The sequence below is a fragment of the Pterocles gutturalis genome, unplaced genomic scaffold (assembly GCF_000699245.1).
Source record: "Pterocles gutturalis isolate BGI_N339 unplaced genomic scaffold, ASM69924v1 scaffold25128, whole genome shotgun sequence".
NCBI lineage: Eukaryota > Metazoa > Chordata > Aves > Pterocliformes > Pteroclidae > Pterocles > Pterocles gutturalis.
Window position 1 is genome coordinate 83,727 of NW_010123910.1, and position 23,656 is coordinate 107,382.

Genomic DNA, 23,656 nt, shown 5'->3' on the forward strand with positions numbered 1-23,656 from the left:
CGTACAACATAAAAAAAAAACAGTGGTGATTAAAAAAAAAAAAAAGCTTTGTAATAGGCAGGACACTGCCAGCCAGCTTTAAATTGAATTACACAGCCTGCTAATCTTTATGATGAAATAAAATTTCTTTGAACGCTACACATTATACTAAAATCTGCAGCGCTTTCTCCCCCCAGCCCCAACCTCTCTCTGCTCAAAGCAACTCCTCCACCCCAAAACCATTGTTCTTTCTAAGTAGGAATGTGACGCTCTAATAACAGAAAGACTTCTTATTTTAACTAGATATTGTTAATAAGGTGTGCGTGATGTGAAAATTCAGGAGAGAGGCATTTTTGCACTTTGAATTTTTGATGCAACATTTCATTTGTAAGTGGCATAATAAATTGATGGTGTACAAAGAATACATCCTTTGACTGCTTCCCACTGAAATCATTCTCATGTTCTGATATGCGGCTGCAGCAGCAATGCTGGAAGAAGAATTTGATGACAATGTCTATAAAAGTTTCTATTTGGGTGGCATTGCTTGCCTCATGCCTGGTCAATACAACCACCATAAATCTTTGTTCTGTTTTAAAGGGGATTTGCGGGAAAGAGGGAATTGAAAGGAAGAATTATTTTGGTTATTTTATAAATTTGTTTTGGGTATGGTTTGTTATTTGAAACCTGATCATCCCCCTCTTTTAAGACAACAGCAGTCCAGGGAAGCAGATCCAAGAAATGACCAAGCAATTACTGTGATTGAAAGTCCTGTCCAAGAATTGTGCAACACTTTCCAGTGCTCACTGGCTCCTTTCTTCCATCGAAAATTGCCAAATGAATATGTTAGCTTTAAACATATAAAGAGCCACTCAATCCACAACATTCTTCTCTTTGAAAGCACATTTCACCTGAGCCAAGTTTTCTAGTGGCTGTCAAATAACACCTCAATGTTTGGTTTGACCGCTCAGGGCAGGTAGCACACAGCTTGTACAGAGAATTTTACACTCTATCTCCAGTAAGTTAGTGGCTACAGTTTAGAAGAAAGCCACAAAGTTTCTCTGCATGCCATTAACAGATAGTAAAAATAGTTTCTTGTGAAATTTCTGCATGAAAAGTTGCCAGGACTCCTCCTCATCCACAAATTTCATTTCAGTCAGTGGGAATTTTACTGCTTTGACACTCATTTCTACACAATTTCTTCTATTTTACCCTTTAGATTATACTTCTAGGGTTCTGTTTTCTACAAAGCATCTAGCATCTCACTCAGAGCAGAGGATAAATATGAAGCAGCAGACAATAATAGCCACAGCACAAAAGTAGAATTTTGCACTTTTTTTCACTTTTATTTTCACATTTCAGTGTAGATTACTACATCAGGAAAATATTATTCAGCTTATTACCAAAAATCCACATGGTTGGGTTTTCCCACTGTTTTATAAATACGACAAAATGCAACATTCAAATTATTTTTGTATTCCACTGAGAAAAAAAAAAGAATGTTTAAATTAGTATTAGTATATCTAAAAAAGGTGTATGCAAACAAAAGCTGAACACTGATGATTAATTTAGTGAAGCCATAAGGGAATTCAAAACTAAGTACAAATGAGAATTTAATAGTGAAATTAAACACATTTCAAGTTAGAACAAAAGCAAAGGAAATATTCTGAACTAGTGATACTGCAATAAAATTGAAATAAACTTGGAAGAATTTTTTTAAAACTTTACCATAAAGACAGAGTGAGATACATATCCCAGAGAACTAAGTAAAAAAACCCCACCAAACCAAAAAAACTTGAAGATGACTCTAGATCTCATCATATTAAATGTCGAGGTTTTTTAAAGAAATTGCACTAACATATTCCAAACTCATCATATTCAGCATCTATTAGCAACTAGAATTAACAAGCAAGTAGCCACAACAAAACTGTCTGGACAGTCTTGCCAGTGCACCTTCGGGTCTCCATTATTCTCTAGTTCAGAGCATCTCTGAAATAGGCAGCCAACGTGGTTTGGATCCCGCAAATCTCACACAACTCCCAGGGACAGCAGAATGCCGACACCAACAGAAGTCGTTCAGCAGCCAGCTCTACCTCTGATTAAAATGTGTATCCCGTTCCACTGTCTGCAGCCTAAAAGAGCTCCTCACCAGACCCACTCACAGAAGACATAGCTGTTTTCTGAATCAGATTAATAGATTTTCCAGGAGTTACTTTCCTCTCTCCCGGAACAGCTGTGCAAAACTCATCCATACTTACAGGATTAAAGCTACCTCAGCATTTTCTTTCACTTGCAATGAATGCCATTTTTTTTTTTCAAGTGCTAAGAGTTTTGTTCATCAAAATGGTTATTTTATGTTTAGTCAATTACTCATTCGAGCTGTAACAAGTAGAGCAATATAGGGTTCAAAATATGCTCCAGATGGTAAAAATAAATAAATAAATAAATTTATAGAAATAGGAAGAGATTTGTTTTTTATTGCCATAATTTTCCTTTGACATATTCATAAGGTTCCTTCTAGTTCTAAACCGGTTCAGAATACTTTGAGCTAATATCCCTCTGAATTTGGAGAAAAGTCTCATGTCAGATGCTATAATCATTCACATCAGAAATATACTTTTACGGAGCAAAAGTTTTTAAGAACAGATACTTCATCACAATGAAACCGTCTTCCGTGTACATTAGCAAAAGGAACGCACTCACACAAAGCCCTAAAGGAAATATGCCTGGAGAGGAGATGAAGCCTCAATAAAATAAGGGAATAACAGAGTCAGACCAGAGGCACAGAGAAAGGATACAAGAGGAATGCCACCCTGATTTTTTAAACAGTGATATTAACTATTTTGTTACAGTTCATTTTTTTTCAGATTACATTACACTATCTTCAAACACTTTTTGGCAGGTGTCTGGCTTACAGTTTTGAATATCATTTCAAGTTTCTACAGTACTGATGCAGAAATCTAAGAGCAGACTGGAACCACCTGTGTGCCCATACCTCTGAGAGCAACACCACATTTCCAGTGCTCGTCCCATTTTGTCACCTATTCCATGTAACAGCTATTTTCAGTAATTAAACATTCACACAAATACAAACTTTAAAAGAACTGACAAGATGTTTCTGAGGATCACATCCACATATGCAGAGTGTAACAAGAAAACCTCCACAATAAATTGTATAATCACTCTTGTCTTCTCACTTTAAGTAACATGATGGAGGAACTACATCACAGGAAAAAAAGTTGAATTTTAATTTTAGCTCTATCAACAATGTTTATACTAAAGGCAAGGATATATTATAGGTAAAGACATATTTGTTCCAGTATAAATCCATACACGTTGGGCCATGCATTCAAAATAAAAGCAAGACATGAAAGCAAAGACGTGAAACAGTCAAATTGCTAAATTCCAGAACAACTGAAAAAAAAAACCCTGGCCAAATTCTGCTCTCAGCTCCATGGCCATTAACCAGCAGTAATTTCACCTACGGGATTTACTTGTATCTACCACTGCAGAATTTTGCCCAGTTCATTCAGTAATGTGCCTCATAGTAGGAATCTTGTATGGAAAAAAAAAACCAACCCCAAAAATGAACACAGTGAGAGATAACCGCTAGACAAAAAAAAGAACCTAAATGGGCTATTGGAGAAAAATGACTAAACCAAAGGCAAATTATTCACACAAGTAAGGATATGCACGGTCAGGCCTGTGCTAATTGAGCACAACAAACATATTGTCACTCATTAGAGATCTATCTGCCTGAAATTATCTTTGCTTCCTCTTCAGTTCTTATGAGTTTTCAACCACTTCCCATCATGCAGGAAAGGAAATATTGCCCTATGAAGACAGTGCTATAATTAGATATCCCCGTATTTCATTTCCCATGTATGACTGAATGAGGATGGATGGGAGAAATATGACCAGTGATAATAGTAATAATATGGTGAAACATTCAGTAAGAAAGATATTGGGCATAAAACAAAGTCTTAATTCTTCCTCAGCACATCAAGCTGTGTTTACTGCAAGGTCAGTTAAGTTACTATAAGAGATTTTTAATGAAAACAATTATAAATTTACAATAACTGTGTTTAAAGCATTTAACAGCCACTAAGGTCAAGTGATTACAGCAGTTACAAGACCCAAGGGACATGTTCACACCAAAACAAAAGTGAATAAATTACCTCACCCAGTGTATGTAATCACTAAGTGACCACAGAGGTTATTCAGTGTATGAGCCCAGATGATTTTCATGCAAAACCAATAAGGAAAACTTATCAGCCAAAGGGAAAAAGCATAAGTAGTAAAAGTTGCAGAAGGGCTGAGAGCTAGGAAGAGTGGGAAAGAGGGCATGGAAAGCATGTTCTGTATTACCTCAGCCAGTGTATGTAATCACTAAGTGACCAGAGGTTATTCAGTGTATGAGCCCAGATGATTTTCACGCAAAACCAATAACGAAAACTTATCAGCCAAAGGGAAAAAGCATAAGAAGTAGTAAAAGTTGCAGAAGGGCTGAGAGCTAGGAAGAGTGGGAAAGAGGGCATGGAAAGCATGTTCTGTGATTCGGCTGCAGGGATGAGAAAGAAGGCTAAATGTTAATGAAATGGATGGACAAGATGCTGAACATTCGAGATTGGTGAGATACCCAAAGAGTTGCAAAGGGATGCAAGACCCACAAAACATAAAATTGCAGGGTCGACAGAAGCACTTTCACACCCAGTGAAGCACAAGACAGGCCGACGTTCAGAATAATCATCTTTTAGCTTTTCCCTTGGCTTTACTGCCAAGGAAATTACGGACAGTTGTGTTTCAGTCATCCTGTTGTACAACCCTAGTGGAGATGATGTTTTGCCACAGAGTAGGTAAAATAGGCTGTAGAACAGAGCCTAGCTTTGATATCACGTCTCTCCCTCAAGGTATAAACGACACAAATTCCTTGCCTTCATTACTGCCTTATAACCATGATTGCCAGTGCACCATGCACGCAAGATACAAAAACCCCTTCCTGTAAGGACAACGTTGTATTTGATGGGAGTTCTCACTGCACTGCTTTGGAATAAGCTTCCTACCAACTATGATGGAAAAAGATGCCTCCCACTATACGGCAGAAGAAAAAGGAATCCCGCTTGTTCCTGCCTGCCACTGGGATGTACTTTTTAAACTATTACACATCATCACCTCACAACCTGGAAGGTATTAATCTTCACAATGCACACAGTAAGTACTAAAATGCAATTACTCCCATTTTGCACATAGGAGCCTGAAATAAAGCAGCAAAGGGGCATGCCTGACTTCAGAGTGTTTTGATTTCAGATGAGGAGAGGACAGCACCAGAGCAAGTATTCACCAACGTGACAAGATTCCACAGGGGAATCAATTTGCTGCCTCGCCTTACGCCAGAAATCTAATAAGTGGTATTGTCATATGTCTCAAAATACAAGCTGACTCTGTGCATTAAAAAAAAAAAAAGTTTTCTCTGTACCTGATATATGAAAGCCTGAGGCCAAAGCCAGCAGGTCCTCAATGACACTAATTGCCAAAGAATACAAAACCCGATTTCTCAGATAAATACTATACTGACTTCTACAAGAACTAAATATATGTTAAGGAAGCCCCATGGTAAAATATTGAGGCTGGAACAAAACCTAGTCAAAGGGTTATAATTCTTCTGTTGCAAACGTTAAACCAAGGATCTATGTGATGAAATATCATCATAAAACACCTGTTAAATACAAGGAATGCCAGGTACCTACTAATACTGTAAGATTCCCCATGAAAGGGTGAAAACACACTAGCAGTTTACTTGTTCTGGCTTTCAGCAGTACTGAGTTAGCTTTTGCCAGTGCCAAGCCCTGGGCATGGGCTCTGGCTGTATCAAAACAACACTTGTGAAATGACCCAAAGCCCAAAGAGGAACTTTGGTAGCCAGACACTGCTCTTAGCAGTGCAATCGGGGTAGACTTTGGAGGTTTGTGCTCTCCAGAAGGCAATTCCTTTTCTGGAGCTGCCTGGCATCTGTAGCGAGTGAATGTCGTTGAACAGCAGTGCTGCCCAGCTTCTCTACACGGACCAAAGCTCGGTGGGACCACAGCACCCACTCGCAGCGAAGCTGTGCAGCCTCCCACTGCCCTTACCTTGCTTGCTTCTCTGCAACTCTAACATTTACAGGTTATCACAAAGAACACTCAAAAGCTGAGGAAGATGATTCCTCTGTGTCTCTTCCCCCAACCTATGTACATATCCACCTACTTCTCCTACCACTTATTTCCCAGTCCTGCAATTACATTCCTAGAAAAAGGATAGGTTTGAGCCCATAAAATCTAGTGCCGCTTTCTAGAAATAAGAATGATAAAACTAAATTGTAGTAATATGGTAGTATCTTGAAGTCCCAATCCCCCATGCACAGCAATAAAAAGGAAAAAAAAGTTCTTTAAAATTGGGCTATGGAAATTAGAGGAGGTCAGAAGGAAGATAAGAGTATGGAGAAAATGCAAAGGAGGGTGAAAAAACAGAATGTGGAAGTGCTTCTATTTAAAAATTCCTTTTGTAAACCCAAATGTTCTTTACTTATCTCTTGAAGGGTCAGCCAAGGAACTCCAGTGGAATAAAATGCTGCTATTAAAGGCATGTAGAGACGTGGCCGTCATACAGCAGGGAAGGGAGAGTGCAGTGTTGGAGGTAAAGCTGTGCTTTCAAAGGTTTTTACATGATGCTGTAAATTAATTCTAATGCTTCTTGAAGATCAGCTGCTTGAGTTACCTTCACCTCTGACTGTTTCTAATGCAAGAGGTGGCATGGCAGCACACAGCCAGCCTACCGGTGGCACTGGTAACAGAAGCATCCTGCACAAGTTCCCCTCCTTCATTTTGGTGTTCTGCTGTTGCTATTTAATTGCAGTCATCTGTAGCAATACACTATCGAGGCACTGCTATCAACTGCAGCAGCATACGAAAGGCATTCTACCAAAGATGCATTCTTCTCTGTTCAAATTTAAAATGCCAGCACTCTAACTCAAGGGGCAATCATGTGAATATCACCCCCAAAAATTCTCCTCTTCCAAACATTATCCTATATTGTGGGAAGAAGGACTTTCATGGTTTCCAAATATGTTGTAACTTTCAGCACTGCTTTCAATTATGGTAAACCCAAAACACAGCGAGCAAATAGTTTTGGCTGTAGACGTGAAACCCCACAGCATCAACTAATGGGATGCTGCATGCATTCATATGGGGTGCCACCTCCTCCCCCAGAGCACACAGAAGGACACATGGTCCTTGCTGTGGAATGACAATATTTTCACCCAAGATAATGCAGAAATACAGCAAAGTCTCTAAATTTGTCTCTATTAACAGAATCATACTGAGGCTAGAAACAGCACATCACATGAGGACAAGTGAAGCAAGGGTAGGGGGGGATTTTCAAGTGCTCTAATTCAATTAGGAGGCAGTGACTGACACTTGGACAGGAGAGGTTAATTGAGGTCACCAAAACGCAGTAATTCCTTACCTAACCAGTCATTAAACTTCTTAACCTCTGAGGGCAGTCCCAGTTCGGTGAAATCGCCCGTGTGGAGAAGGATGTCCCCATAAGGCATCTGGATGCCATCTGTTCTGGAGTGTGTGTCTGAGACGCAGACAAATCGCGTGTGGCCCGCTGGTTTTGGAGTGTCATATGGGATAGGGTCGACCCTAAAGCAGACACACAAAGACCTCATAACAGTTACAAGGTTAAAACCCTCACATCTATTATTTCAGGTATCAACACAGATCTCTCTCTACATAAGCATGCACACACACACACATCCACTGACACACACCGCGCTGGAAGCGGTAACTCTGAAATGCAACACTGCTTCTGAAATACTTACCTGGTAAGGAAGGAAGATTAAAAAATACACAAGATACGGCCAGTTTCTGCTACTAAAGTTAATTTAAACAGTGTAAAAAAATGGATTTGAGGGACTTTGAATTCAGATCTATTTTTTCCCATCATCTGCCTCATACACGAGCAAGTGCACGGGCCAGTAAGGAACAGGTCTCGCAGGCGGGCCAGCAGCGGGCTCTCACTTGTGCTGGGCACCTAACACCTGATTTTGTTCAAGCATGAAGGCGCTCCTACAGATTCCAGCAGGATTTGTTTACACACAATCAGGTACATTCACAAGTGCTTTAATAAAGCCTGGAAATTGCAGAGCTGACCCTAATGACAACTTCTTACCCTCACACAAAGTCTGAGCTCATCTTACCAAAAATCTATAAAGTCAGGAACTGATGTGGTAGAGCAGTAAGCAACCCTAGATAAAACATTTTCTCTATAGCCAATAATGTTACAAATGCAGTTCCATTGGTTATTCATAAGATACATTTGTTAGTTTGATCTTATCAACTATATGTGACCCAGCATAGAAGTTTAGCTTTGAGGTGTTTTAGTTTTTTGGTTTTAAAATTTAAGCAGAACAGAGAAAAATAATAGGGAAGAGAAGTGCTTTAGATGCATACTTAGCGGTTAGACGTTCTAATTTGTAACAGAATAATTCAAAATACAAAAGGCAACCCATTGCATACTTTGAAATAGCAATTATTTCTCTGTTACCAGAATTTGATTTGCTTAATTTAATTCAACATTTGAAGAGCACAGCACCTGGATTAACACCACAGATAACACCATTCCAGCTCCACAAAAATTTGACCCATTCCATTGATGTGCCACTTTGATCATGGTTAGAACTTAGCTTCAGCTAGAAATTTTGAGGTATGTAGGAGTTCTGTCAGAATAATAGTCCACTCAGTTTTCAAATCATCAGAGCAGTGAAACTGAGCTCTAAGTATTTTAAAGCACCCAAAATAATGCTGTTGTAAGACTTACGGGGACAAACTGGCACAACAGACATTCAAAAACCAGTATTTGAAAGAAAAAAGGAAATTAAACAGTTTTTTTTTTAAATTTTGCTCTCCACACTGAATGAAAAGAAAAACAAGTAACTAGCATACAACACTCTAAATGTTTTTCTTAAATCCCCATAGCTGTAATGAGATGTATGACCAGTAATAGAAAATAAATCACAAATCACAAGAAAACATAGAATTTTGAAGTATTCCTTTATATACCGTACTCTATTTACTATTTTTAGTAAACTAAATTAGTATTTGGTATTTACTATACACTGAACTATGTGAAAATTTCCATTGTCTTTAACTTCAGCTCTGTACATAGGTAAGACAGATAAAAAGCATCCCCCAGGGAGCAGTTCAGCTCCCTGCACCAGGGAGTTTACAGTGATTCGAGAAATCAACCTTCGTATGAATACGTACTGGTCTCCAATGGAAAGTTGGCCACATGAACACACTTATTAAGAACATTTTACAGAATCTTTTAAATTTGGTAGAATGCTTACTAACAGCTAAAATCTTAGCAGGGGAGGAAGACATTATTTGTTAGACTGCATTTTCCTAGGTACCATAATTAAGTATTTCCAATCAAACTGTATTTACCATAAATGTGCCACATTTGGTTGCCACGGTCCACTTAATTAATTTGCAAAATTCAAGCTCTATGAGATCAGGTTTATTTTAATTTGGTCTTTACTTTACAAACAGATTTTACTGCAGGCTGGACTAGATGGGAAGGGGCAGTATGGTAGATAACTTTTTTGGGTTTTGGTATTGCACCTCCTGTTCCACCCAAAGCACCAGGTACAATTATTTGAGCCATGCAACTGGTTACCACTACAGAAACCCACTGCAAAAATCTCAACTCCAGCAATCAATGGATTGTTCTTTCTGCAAGGGTTAATAAGAAGGTTATTATTACAGAGGAAAATTAATCTACTCATTGAAATCACACTGGCAAGCTGGGCAGAACTATAATTATGGGCCATAGCGTTTCTGTGTTTTCCTCCGAATTACTGAAGGTTAAACCCAAACTTTTTTAATAGTACGTCACACAGTAAGCATAAGGGTCTCCAAATCAACATTTCCACACTTCCAAGTATGTTTACTCCAGACAACACTTTCATCAGTACCACATACCCTGTTCAGATCGCCTCTGCTTGAGCTCTGACCAGCACTACATGCCTCTGGGAAGTCCAATTTTGTTCATACACAGCAGCTACGCTTTTGCTGTTCTCTGCAGTTTGTTTCCAAACAAACCCTGCTTTGCTTTAGGCAATCCCTATTAGACTATGACACCAAAATCTGGTTTAGGATTTTTCTATTCATGCAATGACTTAATTACAGAAAATTCTATAATCAAAATTCATTAAGTTCCTGACCCTTCTTTCTCCTCTTTACAAACACTATGATGTTGCCAAGTAACCTTTTTTCTACATCTTAGCTTAATTTTTTCTCTTATTCGCTAGCGCTTGCCTACTAAGTATTTGAAAGTGAGACACTGAAAGGTTATTGTGTTCAGCCCATCAATTTATCTTAGTCCTTCAATAGAAACTTAATAAAAGTGGTGTTATTACAGTCCAAAAGGCTCAAGTTTTCTTTTCATCCACAGATACAGTATGGCAAACAGTAATGCAAGATTTTTCTTTTGCACTACACCATGAGAGCATCAGCCTCTGAACTCGTCAGATCAGCTCCAGCAGTAGGTGAGGCACTAAATTTTCACGGCTTTTGGTGACACGGAGCTCGCCAGCAGGCTTCTACCTGGGCTGTGAACGTTGTCCCTTCTTCCGATAGTCTGCTCACCTCACGACCCAAAATCTGGAGATTACAGACTGGCATTGCTGAAAGCTCTGCAATAGTTATGCATCTGACCCTCACTGCAATTCAACAAGAGAGAAAATAATTATCTCAGCCCTGCCCACCACCCGTCTGCTGAGCACATGCCCAAGAAATTCAACATATTCTTTACCATTTGCTCCAAACACAGTGCATCCGGATAACTTTGACACTCACCACCAATAACTTATTTTTTCAGCATTCTTGAGCTGGCACACTGAAACACTTTACAGATTATTTGATCACTGCCTTTGGGAAAGCACGTTCATGGAAAGATGCAGTACACGCTATTCCAAAATAATTTAAAATGTTCACATGCTAGGATTAATACAGCAATCAGGAAATGGAAAACAACATGAAAAAAATGCCAAATATCAAAACGAATTAGCTTTTTTTTTTTTTTTTTGAGTTAGTAAATTATTTTGGGCATTTAATTTCCTTTACAGACAGCTGTTAATAGGTACTCATCTATCCTGAGACATCTTGCACCTTAGAAAACCAGGCACTTACGTGTTTTTTCAGAAGACTCTGTAAGACCCAGAATGAAATCCTGCAAGGCAGCTGAGCAATGACTGCTTTCTACAATCACGACAGGAATGTAAGATCTGTCACATTTAATGTGTTTATGACAAGGATTTAGAAATCAGAAGGGACAATGTAATCTTCATACACTTCTGTAAGGACCTGGTTTGTCAGATAATTACTTGGCTTTACTAAACTGCCCTTACCACCAATTGTTTCCATTTAGAGGAAGGTACAAACCTCAAATTTACACCTCCCCACACATGGCTGCAGTAACCCAGACTCCAACTTGGCTTGCTCAGCTATCACTAATCGGTATCTTCCTCCAAACCCACGGTTACCATGACACTTCCAAGACAGCGGGGCCATCTAAGGAAGCGAGTTGAGAGTGTGTCCCTCGCCCAACGCCTGTGCATGTGGCAGTCAGCAGTGGCTGGGCTGCTGGCACCCGGTGCTGTCCCAGGGACTGCACAGACTTGGAGTTGTAAGCTGTCCTCATCCATCAAATTTTGACACAGCTTTATGCTTTAAAAGCAGAGTTTAAATAATTAAACAACAACCAGCAATGCAGAAGTTATCAAAGCGATGCTGACAGCAAGGTAAGGAGGGATGAATTCAGAAACTCGCAGAGAAAGAAAACATTGGGGCTTTCACCTGCATGGAGGCAAAGGACTTGATTTAGGATGTCACGCTATGGAACAGACATGTTCGCTGTGTATTTCAGCCCAAGCTTACGCTGGTTGCTCATAACGATGGCTTATAAATCAGCAGCGTTAGAAAGCACCTCTGAGACAGAAAGGGCAGCACAGCCCTCCAAGAGCCATAGCTGCAGGCGGAATTACACTAGGACCCTGTTTCAAAGAAAATTTAGAAAAGACATGAGCACCATTTTTCTGTAAAAAAAATAAAAGTTTTGATTCCAAAGGATAATTCTACATGGGTGAGCTCGAATGCTGAAAATACAGGGCTCTGGCTGGGTTAGCCCGTCCCTAGGAATGCCTGTGCTGCGAGAGCTGGAATCCACAGCCTCTCACTTCCCTGCTCTCTCGGGTTTTGAGATATGCAGACCCCAAATACCCTCTTACAGAACAATTCCCAAGAAACCAATAAAAATCTTAAACATTAAGCCAACAAGAATTTCCAGTTCCTAACGTCGAATAAATCACTCAGATGAATGCAGCACCTACGCTGAGCAAAACATTTACAGATGCTGAAAATCCCTCCCCCTCCCCAAAACCCACAACTCAAACCAGTGCTATTACTGCTTACAGTCCACTCCTTTTTAAGCTGGTTGGCTTTGCTACAGGTGAACAAGTCAGCAGTCAGCACAGAAAACCACACAACTTTACTCTTTACCAGGCTCACCAGATGCGTGACTAGTCCCATGGCATACAGGCCCATGTCCTTCCCAGACTTCATCACACTGGATGCTGTCTTTACATCTCTAAATTTCTCCATTGGATTAGATTTGTGACTGAATTTGTGAGTTTGTTTTTATGCCATTTAAATTAGTATCGACTATAGATCCATTTAAACACGGACTTCAAGCCTGTGTACCACACAAAATCTGTGTGTGCTGTTGCATTGTTTTTGGAGTCATTTGGAGACACACTGTCTAATAACTATTCTATATTAAAAACATATCTGTATTACTAGCTATTAAAAAAAAAACACCTACTCATACTTGCTATGAATAGTCATAGTTTTATTACTTCCAGTTTAGTTTCCTCTCGTAACATCTTCATACTCCTCCTGCTACTCCTATTTTCAAAATTTCTAAACCAAATACATTTTCAAAGAGCCATGGAGCTTGTTTATTTTAGGATTAAAATACAAACATTTTCTACAAGAACACTTTAAAAAGCTTGTTTCTAAGTGCTGTTAGTTTCCCCTCCTCAGCTATGGCAACAAAACATCATTTTCTTGAAACTGGAAAACAAAAGCAATGTATTTTCTACATCTTCAGCTTTTTCTTTCTTTGAATTCTTACCTCTGCCTCTATACACACTCCCTCTGGCTTAGGCAGTTCAGGAGAAGAGAAGAATGGAATTTCTGTAAAAACTCCTTGCTACGGTACTTATTTGTTTCTGTAGCCAAATCTCACATCTTTGTATTGTGATATTTGTAATTTCTCTTATAGCCAGTCCCAAGCCCTGGAACTGGGTGATCATGTGAGACCTGTGGCTTAATTATTTGTGTCAAAATATATCAATACGTCTCTCAGTTGAAGAAAAACATATGAAATGCTTCTGTATGCCCTGCAGACATTCAAGAAACTGAAGGAAAATAAAATCACAGAATCACAGAATGTTAGAGATTGGAAGGGACCTCGAAAGATCATCTAGTCCAATCCCCCTGCCGGAGCAGGACACCTAGATCAGATCACACAAGAACGCATCCAGGCGGGCTTTGAATGTCTCCAGAGAAGGAGACTCCACAACCTCTCTGGGCAGCCTGTTCCAGTGCTCTGTCACCCTCACTGTAAAGAAGTTTTTCCTCATACTCAAGCAGAACCTCCTATGTTCCAGCTTGAACCCATTAAATGGGTAATTGTTCTTATTTTTAAAAAAATCTCAGCACTATTAGGTCAACTTCACGATTTTAGAAAAAGTTTTTCATGCCACAGACCAGAAGGACTGTATCAAAATCAAACTGTAAATGCGTCTACAGTTTGAAACCAAAATTTAACTGCTGAATTTAAAATCTTCAGCTCAAAACTTTAACATAAGTCTTAAAATTTAGTGTCGTTTAGTTGATCAGTCTGATACGAACATGGACACATTACTAAAGACTTCATACACTATCAGATTAAAACCCAAACCTCCAGCATCAAGCGTGGAACAGCCGTGGTGCCCCTGTTCTTCATTAGAACTTACTCAAAATCTTTTGAGCTGCTTCACTCTCCCAAAGCTACTAGGGAAGCAAGCTTTCTGTGCCCGTGTTGCTCTGCAACTGCATCTCCCACAGCTGCTCGGGATGCGCTTCCCCAAATTTGTAAGGCATCTTGGAAGGTCCTCTACTGAAGCACTCTTATTTCTTACAATTATGACAGCACCCATCTCCATATCCAACACTTCAACTCCCTTAAGTGCCCAACTGCAGGATGCTGACAGCCAGAGGCGCAGCAGCGATGGAACACGTGGGGACAGCCTTGCTACACTTGCTGCCCATCTGTGACACCCCATGTCAGGGCAAGCACATCCACTTGCCCACCGTGACAAAACACAAGAACTGGGCACACATCACAGCCAACAGCGCACCGTCAAGACCAAGGCTCTTGGATGACAAAAATCCAGAAAAAGGCAAATTACATTAACGGAGATGGTAAGACTGTTGGGATGGTGACACCTTGGGTTTTTTCCAAGGACTTGCCAGGCTCCAGGGGTTTTATCCAGCGCTCTCTCTCCTTCATCCATGCTCAGATGGAGGCAGCCACGGAGCACACGGCTGTGCCTCCCCAGTCGACTCTGCTCCCTGAGCCCAACAGGTCTGGGCATCTTTCTCTCCTTGAATCATCTCACCATGATTGCCAGGGTAGATGCTGGTTTCCCAAGCACAGCTGTACATCCCAATCCTAAACGAGCCTCTACACGAAGAGGGCCCAGTCATAGGAACTGATTAAAAGGGGGGGAGGAGAGGCAAAATCCAGAGCACCAGGTAAGAAAATGACTGACTGCAAGTCAGCAATCTTCACAGGGTCCCTTTGGTACCTCTGCCACCCCTTCCCATCCCCCCAGGCATTACAGAGCTCACTGGAGATGGACCTCCAGACCCGCTGTGCTAACAGTCCTATAGAAGGATCTGTGGGCCTGAAAATTCACACGAGTCAGTCAAGAATTACTATCAGCTTTGTACTTGAATTAAAAGATTCCAAACAAAACGAGCCTTTTATAAATATTTTTGAAGCAGTAGCGGCTGTTTTATAAATTGGTTTGGCAAACAGATTAACTTCTCAGTATTTATAAGTGATCTCCTGATTTTGAAAGGAAAACTACAAAAACTTTGTTGAAGGGAACAGGCAGGCTATCTGATCGTGTTGTATGCTCCAATTAAAAGTGGACCGTCTGCAAATTTGTACAGCATAAATTCAGCGCATCATCTAGATATCCAGACATCTCCAAGACAGAAAAATATATACATGCTTATACACAGAGCTGGTTTTGTGATACAACACATGCTGAATGACACAAAGCCAGATACTAATTTCCTCTCAATAAACACAATGAATGTCAAAATAGAGCACTGCTTCAGTTGGCCGTTGTCAGCCATTAATTGTTTCAATCATACATATTACTGCTTTTGTTAGCTTGACTCAATTTTTCAGTATGGTCAAACACTGAGAAAACATATGGTTTCTTCTCTGACTAAAAAGAAAGTGATGTAAATACCTTTCAACACTCTCACTGGTAGATCTTATTCATACAAGCACATGTATATAAGAACAGACTACCTCAAATTAGCTAGGAAGCCACACCTCTTCTGGAAACCTCCATGTACATGTGTCACCCATCAAAACCTTAAAGGGAGTTCTGGAAACTGTAAAACAGAGGTCTGATATTTATTTCAGAAATCGCATTAATTGTGTCTTAGTGCAATGTGTAAAAAAAAAAAAAAAAATTACATTTACCAGCCCACAGGAGAATTCAACACACCACTCAGCAGCCTACCGGTAACAGTTCTAACAATTATAGCTGCAGGGAAATGATGGATCTTTTTATTACAGGTTTTGGGGCAGCTGTTTTACATCCAGTGAGATTTATGAGATTAAACAGAAGAGACTTATATTATCCACTGTCATCATTTGGGCAAACTTAAGAAAACCCCCCTTTATAAGGAATTTATAATAATACATCTTCTCAGCCTGATACAAACCTCAACTAATTAAGAGTCCAAACTCTGTTAATGCCAGATTCTGGTCAGTAACAAAATCAGAAAGAGGTAAAACCCAGATTTTCTATGGTGTCCTTTGGGGGCAAATAGTCACCTAGTCTTTTTTTCTGAAGTACCTAACCTCCTTTGATATTAATGGGAATTCAGAAACTGAATTGCTCAAGTGCTTTTGAAAATCCTATTCATCATCCCTTTGCAGATGAAATTTCACTTTAGTTGATGAAATACCTTCTAAAATTTGTGTATAAGTGGCTTTCCAAAGGTTAGAGAAGCAAAACAGAATAGAAAACAGTATCAACACCACTATCAGCATCACTCTAAGGTCCAGGCAAAAGCTTCCCCTTTAAACAAAACAGTAAATTGCCATTTTTATGCTGGTATGGTTTTAATTAAAAGTCATTAAGAAGCACTATTCCCACACTCTTTTGCTGTTGTTGTTGTTGGGGGACTGCTATAAATTATGCTTTCTCCCTGCCCCCCCAAAAAAAAAACTCATTTGCTGATAAAACTGCACCTACTGGGAAGGTACGTCAATAAGCTCTCTACACCCAAAGCACCTTTTTATTTCCCTACTCTAAGCTCTACAAACACCAACTCATTAAATATAATCAAAGTCATAAACCCCAAAGAGATGTGAATTTAGATCCACTTTTAATTTAAGGACAGAGAGATTTGAAAAATGCACATTTTTATATCTTGACAAGAGTGAAGCTAAATGAGCGTGTGGTATTGCACTGAAATAGGGCAGACATTTCTTGGGTGGAAACCACAGATAAGGCTTTAGCCCTTGCTTCAATAGTAAAACATTTTTTCAAATTGTAATGCAAAAAAAACCCCCCAAAACCAAACAGACATAGATCTCCAGAACATATTAAATTTAATTGGTTTCACTCCAACTTGACACCTCAAAAATGCCATCTTTCTCAGAAATTAAGACAATTCTGGTCAGAAGGACAGATGTAGAAAACTGATGAGAGGATTTACAACCACAAGGTTCTGTCAAAAAAAGAATTGTATAAGAGAAATTACTGCAGCATATACTCAATTTTTTATGCCCATTTGTATTAAGAATGGAATCTACAGTGTCCTAAAATGTACAGAATTCATAAGCGTAACTCAATACTTTTTCTTGGAGATTATAAATTCAGCAAATAGACAATAACTCTTATGTAATAAGGCAACTGGACAACTGGACTTGAAGGTGTACAAAATTCTGAGGAGAACTGATTATCTTGCAGAATTTGCTATGAAATCTAAACTCTGTGTTCCAGAAGCAAATACCCAAGTGTTCAGAAACCCACAGGATTGAGCCTAGAGTGTTTGCTGAGAAACACCTAACATTGGTTCTGATTTTTTTTTCCCCCCCAATATATATTTGGTCTGAATATAGTAACTACTTGAAATTTCACTGACTTACAGCTCAGGAAATATGTGTTCTTTAATCCACAATTTAACAATATAATGCAGGTAAGAAACTCTGCACTTAGCCTCAATCATTTCACTTTCTAACGTGAAGGTACCACCCTCTCCAGGCATGAGTTGGTTTCAGCTGAGACAGAGTTAACTTTCTTCCTAGTAGCTCGTGAGAGGCTGTGTTTCAGACTTGTGCTGAGAAGAAGCTGATCACATACTGATGTTTATAGTTGCTGCCAGGACAGTCAAGGACTTTCCATGTTCTCTGTTGTGCCAGTGTCTGCAGGGGCAGGAGGAGCTGGGAGGGATCACAGCCCCAGTTACTAGCCCAGGATTCAACTTTAGGTTTAGGGTTGAGACCCAAAGTGGCCAATAGTCTGTTCCATCCCATACACAGCATGCCCAGTGTATAGATGAGGCTCTGTCCAGAAGTGCTCTCTCTTGTTCCAGGTTGTCTCCCTCTGGGTCACCCCTCTCCCAGGGTCACCTCAGTCTCTCAGACACTTGGGCTCTTACCTCTGTTCCAGGATTGCAGTTTCAGGACTCACCCTGCTCAGGAATCATTGTGGCCTTCCAGTACCTGAAGGGAGCCTGTAAACAGGAGGGGGAGCCACTATCTACAGGGGTTGATAGGGACAGGATGAGGGGGAATGGTCTTAAACTAAGAGAGGGGAGATTTAGGTTGGATATTAGGTGGAAATTTTTCACTGTGAGGGAGGTGAGGCAGTGGCCCAGGTTGAGCAGAGAAGCTGTGGATGGCCCATCCCTGGAGAGGTTCAAGGCCAGGCTGGATGAGGCTTTGGGCAACCTGGGCTAGTGGGAGGTGTCCCTGCCCATGGCAGGGGGTTGGAACTAGATGATCTTTAAGGTCCTTTTCAACCCAGACCATTCTATGATTCGATGATAGCAGCTATGCTGTCTTAGAAGGCCTTTTGCCACTCAGTCTCATGTATATGAATTACTTCAGCCCTTGTCAAAGGTTTCAGCCTCTAGCTCCTCTTAAGGTTCAAGAAGCTTTATGGAGGGAAGATGATAAAATATAGACAGCAATTTAGCTGTCCTTCTAAAGTTAAGCACTTGTTTTTAACAGGAATAGAGAGAGGACATTATTAACCAGCTTCTACCACCGCCAAAATACATGTTCCTAGACAGCATACAGGTTACCAAAAAGCTTGGTAGATTAAAATGGTTGATTGAAATGATGTCAACTTTCATGGTATATAGTCACGCGCCTGGCCTAATATTTCCTTACTCGTAACACTTCCATTACCACAAATTTTGACACCAGTCATCTTAAGCTCAACTTGAATTCTAGATTTAGGCTGGTGAGCAATGTGAATCAGCCTCAGGATGTGTAGAAAAATACGTATTTACTTCATATAATTTTCTTTGAAGTATGGAAAAAAATATCAGAACCAAGTTCTGCTCTTAGATATGTTCTTGACCCTTCACAGTAACTTTGCTGGAGACATAGAAACTTTTATAACAGACAACTCTGGGCATCTACTGGCGAGAATTTTGCACTTTAATCTTCCTATCCTTTATCTTTCTAGTGCAATTGTCTTCATTACAGCTAACATCGTCTCCTTGACAGACATGTCTAACATGAAACCCAGTTGCAGACAGAACTGGATTCAATCAACAAACTGCTGCAATTCCTTGGTGACTGGATTGGAGAGGGCTGTAGTATTGCACTGTAGATTCCGAAAGCAGGTTCTTTTATTTGTGAAAGATTGTGCCAAATACATTCCCAGCCAAAAAGATTATACTAGATAGCTTTCTCCCTCTTTTCTCTCTCTCTCCAGCATTAAACAATTTATGACAAGGAAACTGTAGGTCAAATAGTACACATTCCACCATATTTCAAGATACAAACATTAGTTTGAGGGAGAAAAAGCTTGTAGATAAAGCTATAGCAGGGGGAGAAATAAAATCTCACGTCCGCACTAGCAGAACACTGCACGAATGTAGCTTCATTCTGACTTACTTTCTTCACCCCTTTATTTTCTTTTTCAACTCTCGCTCCTGATTTAGTATTCTCATACACTTTCTCCTAAGCAACGAGTACTTATATGCTACAGCCTGCGGAACTCAGCACCAATGCCTTCTTATAGAAAATAATAAAAAAAAAACATTTATGGATAAAAACCAGCACCGAGTATTTCTGTTGTACCATCAGTATAACTTGTCTATGGCATTTATTTGACACGTTTAGACAATATTATGAGAAGCACTGCTGCATATACAATCACGAGGTTTTATCAGTAACGTAGTTAATAGGAGGAGGATTTGTGGGCAACCAGTGTGTTATAGGTTATCTAAGACCATTTTTGTTTTGCTTGTACTTCTATCATAGAAATTAATGACTTCAAAGTCCTCAGTGGAAATGTCTGGGACATTCATATTTATCAGAATTGTTACTGACTTCTGCAGTTAGCAATTATTCTTACTGTGTTAAACCATTTATTTCCAAATATGTATCCCCAAAAACCAAATAAATCCAAAAATGAATTATAGTCAAGATAGAAATCTACCTCAGGGATACTTTCAGAAAACTCAATTTAAAAATGCATTTACTTCCACTTCTATGCCAATAGCAACAGCAGGGGAAAAAAGGGAAGACCAACAGAAGCATGTTGATTTCAATATTATCTACAAGTCAATTCCAAGGCCAAATAAGCTGAAACCCTCAATATGCAGTTTCTATATGTAAATAGTAGGAAGGTATGCCTCAGGATGTTGTTAATTGTACAAACCTACTTAATATGCAACAGAACATAAGACCTTGAAAGCTTTGAAAACTAGCTGCTTTCCAAATTCATATGTTGCACACTATCAAAATTTTGGTTCATGTGGCAGATGTAGAAATGCACTGCAGAAAGTAATTTCTATGCCAAATACAAAAAGCAAATGTTTTGTAGCTTGGAAATTTAGAGAAAGAATATCACCTTGAAAAGCTCCAGGAAGGAGGGAAACAGGCTGCACACCACATAACATTTTATGATATAAAATGAGATGTGGGCAATGTAATTTCACTTATATGATTCAGTTAGAAGCGATGCAAATGCAATCTCGCTGATTACACTGCAAAACAAAAAGAGGGAATTTCATTACTTCAACCAATGCATCCGATGTGTAAAAATTATGAAACGTTCTATCTGCAGCAGAAGAAATGGAAACCATCATTTCTCATTTACATGGGAATAACCAAGGTGGGTGAAATTATTGTGGAGGGTGCTGGTAAGGCATAAACTGAACAACACAACATTTAAGCTCACACAGTCAATGGTGCAGAAGGTCTCACGCACAGAGATGAACTCCACCAAACTTGACATAAACAAGCTAAAGACAGAGAAATCATACGTCCGATACCCCAAACCATGAGTTAAAATCCCAAACCACAAAACTAACAAAAAAAAAACCCCAACGCCACACCTTTTTTATGCAAAAAAACCTTTTTCAGTGTTTTTATCTATCTTCCGGTTTCTTCAAGCCTGAGAATACCAAAGGTATTCTCAAGTAAGACAGGCTGTGTGAATTAAAAGTACCATAGCTTTTCCTATATGACTCCCCAGGGAGTCTATTTATTAGGCACAGTCCTGTTTTCTCATTTAGCTTAAGCACTTTTCCTTGAGAATATGAGTGTCCGCACCAAGAGGAATTTCAGACTACCAGCTGCAGAACAGCCTTTTCTGTAGGAACTATCTGAATCAGTTTCCCTATATGGTTTTCATCTTCATCCTCCTCTTAGTACTTAAAAGGAAAATAAATGTTTTAAATATGTATTCCAATCATAAAAACTTAAGGAAAGCTTCAGCTACTTGAAAATTCACAGTAAAACTGACAAACTGGCAAAAGGAAAATACATGAATAGATGGAATATCTGGGTGCACTCACTACACTAACTTGGGTGAGCTGCTGTGGGGTTTTTTTAAACAATCAAAACCATTTTTGCTTTGACTACGAAGATGTGTAAAATTGCACCCACCTACCCACTCACAGTCATTTTTCTCAGGATGCAAATGAAATGCCAGTTCTTTCCCCTGTCATTCTGGAGCAGGATAAGATACCTTCCAGGGACAGACTACAACAGAATTCCACAACAGCTCTGCAAGGCTACGGGGAATTGCAAATTTAAAAAAAAAAAAAAAAAAAAAAAAGTTTCTATGAGTTTTCAGCAAAAAAATCATTACTAAACATTCTGTAAAAGATAATAACTAAAACTTTCCAGCATCTTAGATAGGCTTGTAACTATTAGGGTATTTCTAAGAAAGGAAACAGGCTAAATCAGTAAATTGCTCAAGTAGACAAAAAACCCCACAACTGCTAAAACCTGGGAACAGCTGTCTTAACCATTTCTTCCTTTACATCTGGATCCATTTGTTTTTAGTTTTCTTTACATTTCTGCATTCTGGCATTGCCACTGAAATTTCCAGTTGGACAGCACGAAGGGCTTGCGCTCATGCTTACTGAAGTCCATAAAGTCAGAGTTCACGGAGACTGTAATGGTACAGGAATGTGATCTAAGTGAAACTACTTTGTTCACATCAACACTTTAACAGTCATCTATATTAAACAAAATTAGCAGTTAAGATTTTTAGTTCTTTGACTAAAGTGACTAATTTCCTGCAACCTTTCTCCTCCCTCCCAACTTTCTGGCAATCAAGAACAGACTTACAGACTGTTTCATAACAAATACTGCCCTTAAGGGCAAAACTGGCAAGATACTCCAGCCTGTTCCAGAAATCCCTTCTGCAATTGATTATTCCATCTAGTTCTACTCTACTGGTTTACTTTGGCCTATAAAATCCTGAGCTCCTTCATCTTCTGCAGTCTGTGAAGACTTGAGGCTAACTACACCCCTAAAGGGCAAAACTGGCTCTTTCTAGAATTAAGAGGCTCTGGTCAATCCACCTTCTGGAGAACTGAGTGCTCTGAACTTTTTTTTTTTCTTCAGGAATGGCTGTGTCTGCAGGCTGCTGTAGAAACCAAGTGGTAACACGCCCAGAGGCTTTTCAGTAGCAACCATGTTTGCATACGGAACCATCTCTAGCACTTGCTTTCTTCCACTGGCATTACTCATAGTAACAAGGATCACATCTATTCCTCTCCTTGTTAAGTAATGTTAGATTTTTTTTTTTAAATAATTATCATCTTTAACTGATGAAGAGAATATCACGCAGTTCCAAAGAGCTATGCTCATCCCACCCACACAAATTACATTTTCTTGTCTGAAACATCACAACCTCCCCAAAGACCATTTCTCACCGACGTAACAGCTCGCTCTTACTATGATTTGATACCTGTATACCCCTTACAGTGTGCCACCAAGTTAGCAGCAAACACAACTTTGTTTAACAAGAACAGGTGTATATTTTTTGTAAAACTGCTAATTCAAGTGGCTGACAACCACCTCCACACAGATCAACGACATTCACTGTGTCACGATACCTTCCTTACAAGCCACTCTCCCTCCGTGCACACACAGCCCAACCCCAATCCAGTGAGTCACTCTGCCCTTGACCTTTGCTAAATAACCGTGACCAGGGAATAGCCCAAACTACAGACCTGCTGCTGAACTATTTCTCAGTACGAGGCAACCTGCCAGGTGTACGTACCATCAGCCCCAGGACCTCAGTAAGCAGGGGTATGCCAGACAAGCCAACTATCCAAAGGGAATCTAACCCCACAGGAATTTAACGAGGTCTCTGACCTGTGGCATGTGCCACTCACTTTTCAGTTCCCAGCCTGATGGCAAAAATTCAATTCCAGTCCAAGCGTGATGGGTACATGCTTGTATGTGGAGGGACAACTGCAGTATGGTACAAAGGGAATTCAGCCCGGGGACATGAAGTATGACCTGCCACCACTTTAACAAGATGTCAGAGCTGCACACTGAGGGTAATACAACCTACAGCCACTTTTATATTTTGAAGTAAGTGCAGGGAAGTGGTGCTGACTGCATACACTTATGCTGTGATTTTTCACACCACTAAGTAAAACAGAGGAAACTGTACACCATGAAGACCTGTTGTCTCCTGGATTTTCCCTGATGGTTCCCAGCCTGGAATTCTCTCTCTCATGAGGGTCTCACCACGCTCTGACTCATGGAAGATAACAGTTTGTACCAGGAA

General features: G+C 39.7%; 1 protein-coding gene across 1 annotated transcript in view; it reads right to left on the reverse strand.

Annotated features, from left to right (window-relative positions):
* The window catches only part of LOC104465166 (metallophosphoesterase MPPED2), a 98,449-nt gene that overhangs the window by 57,534 nt on the left and 17,259 nt on the right, over positions 1–23,656 (reverse strand). The window contains exon 2 of the mRNA XM_010078104.1: positions 7,477–7,658. Coding sequence (XP_010076406.1) covers positions 7,477–7,658 — 182 coding nt within the window. The remainder of the gene's footprint in view (positions 1–7,476; positions 7,659–23,656) is intronic.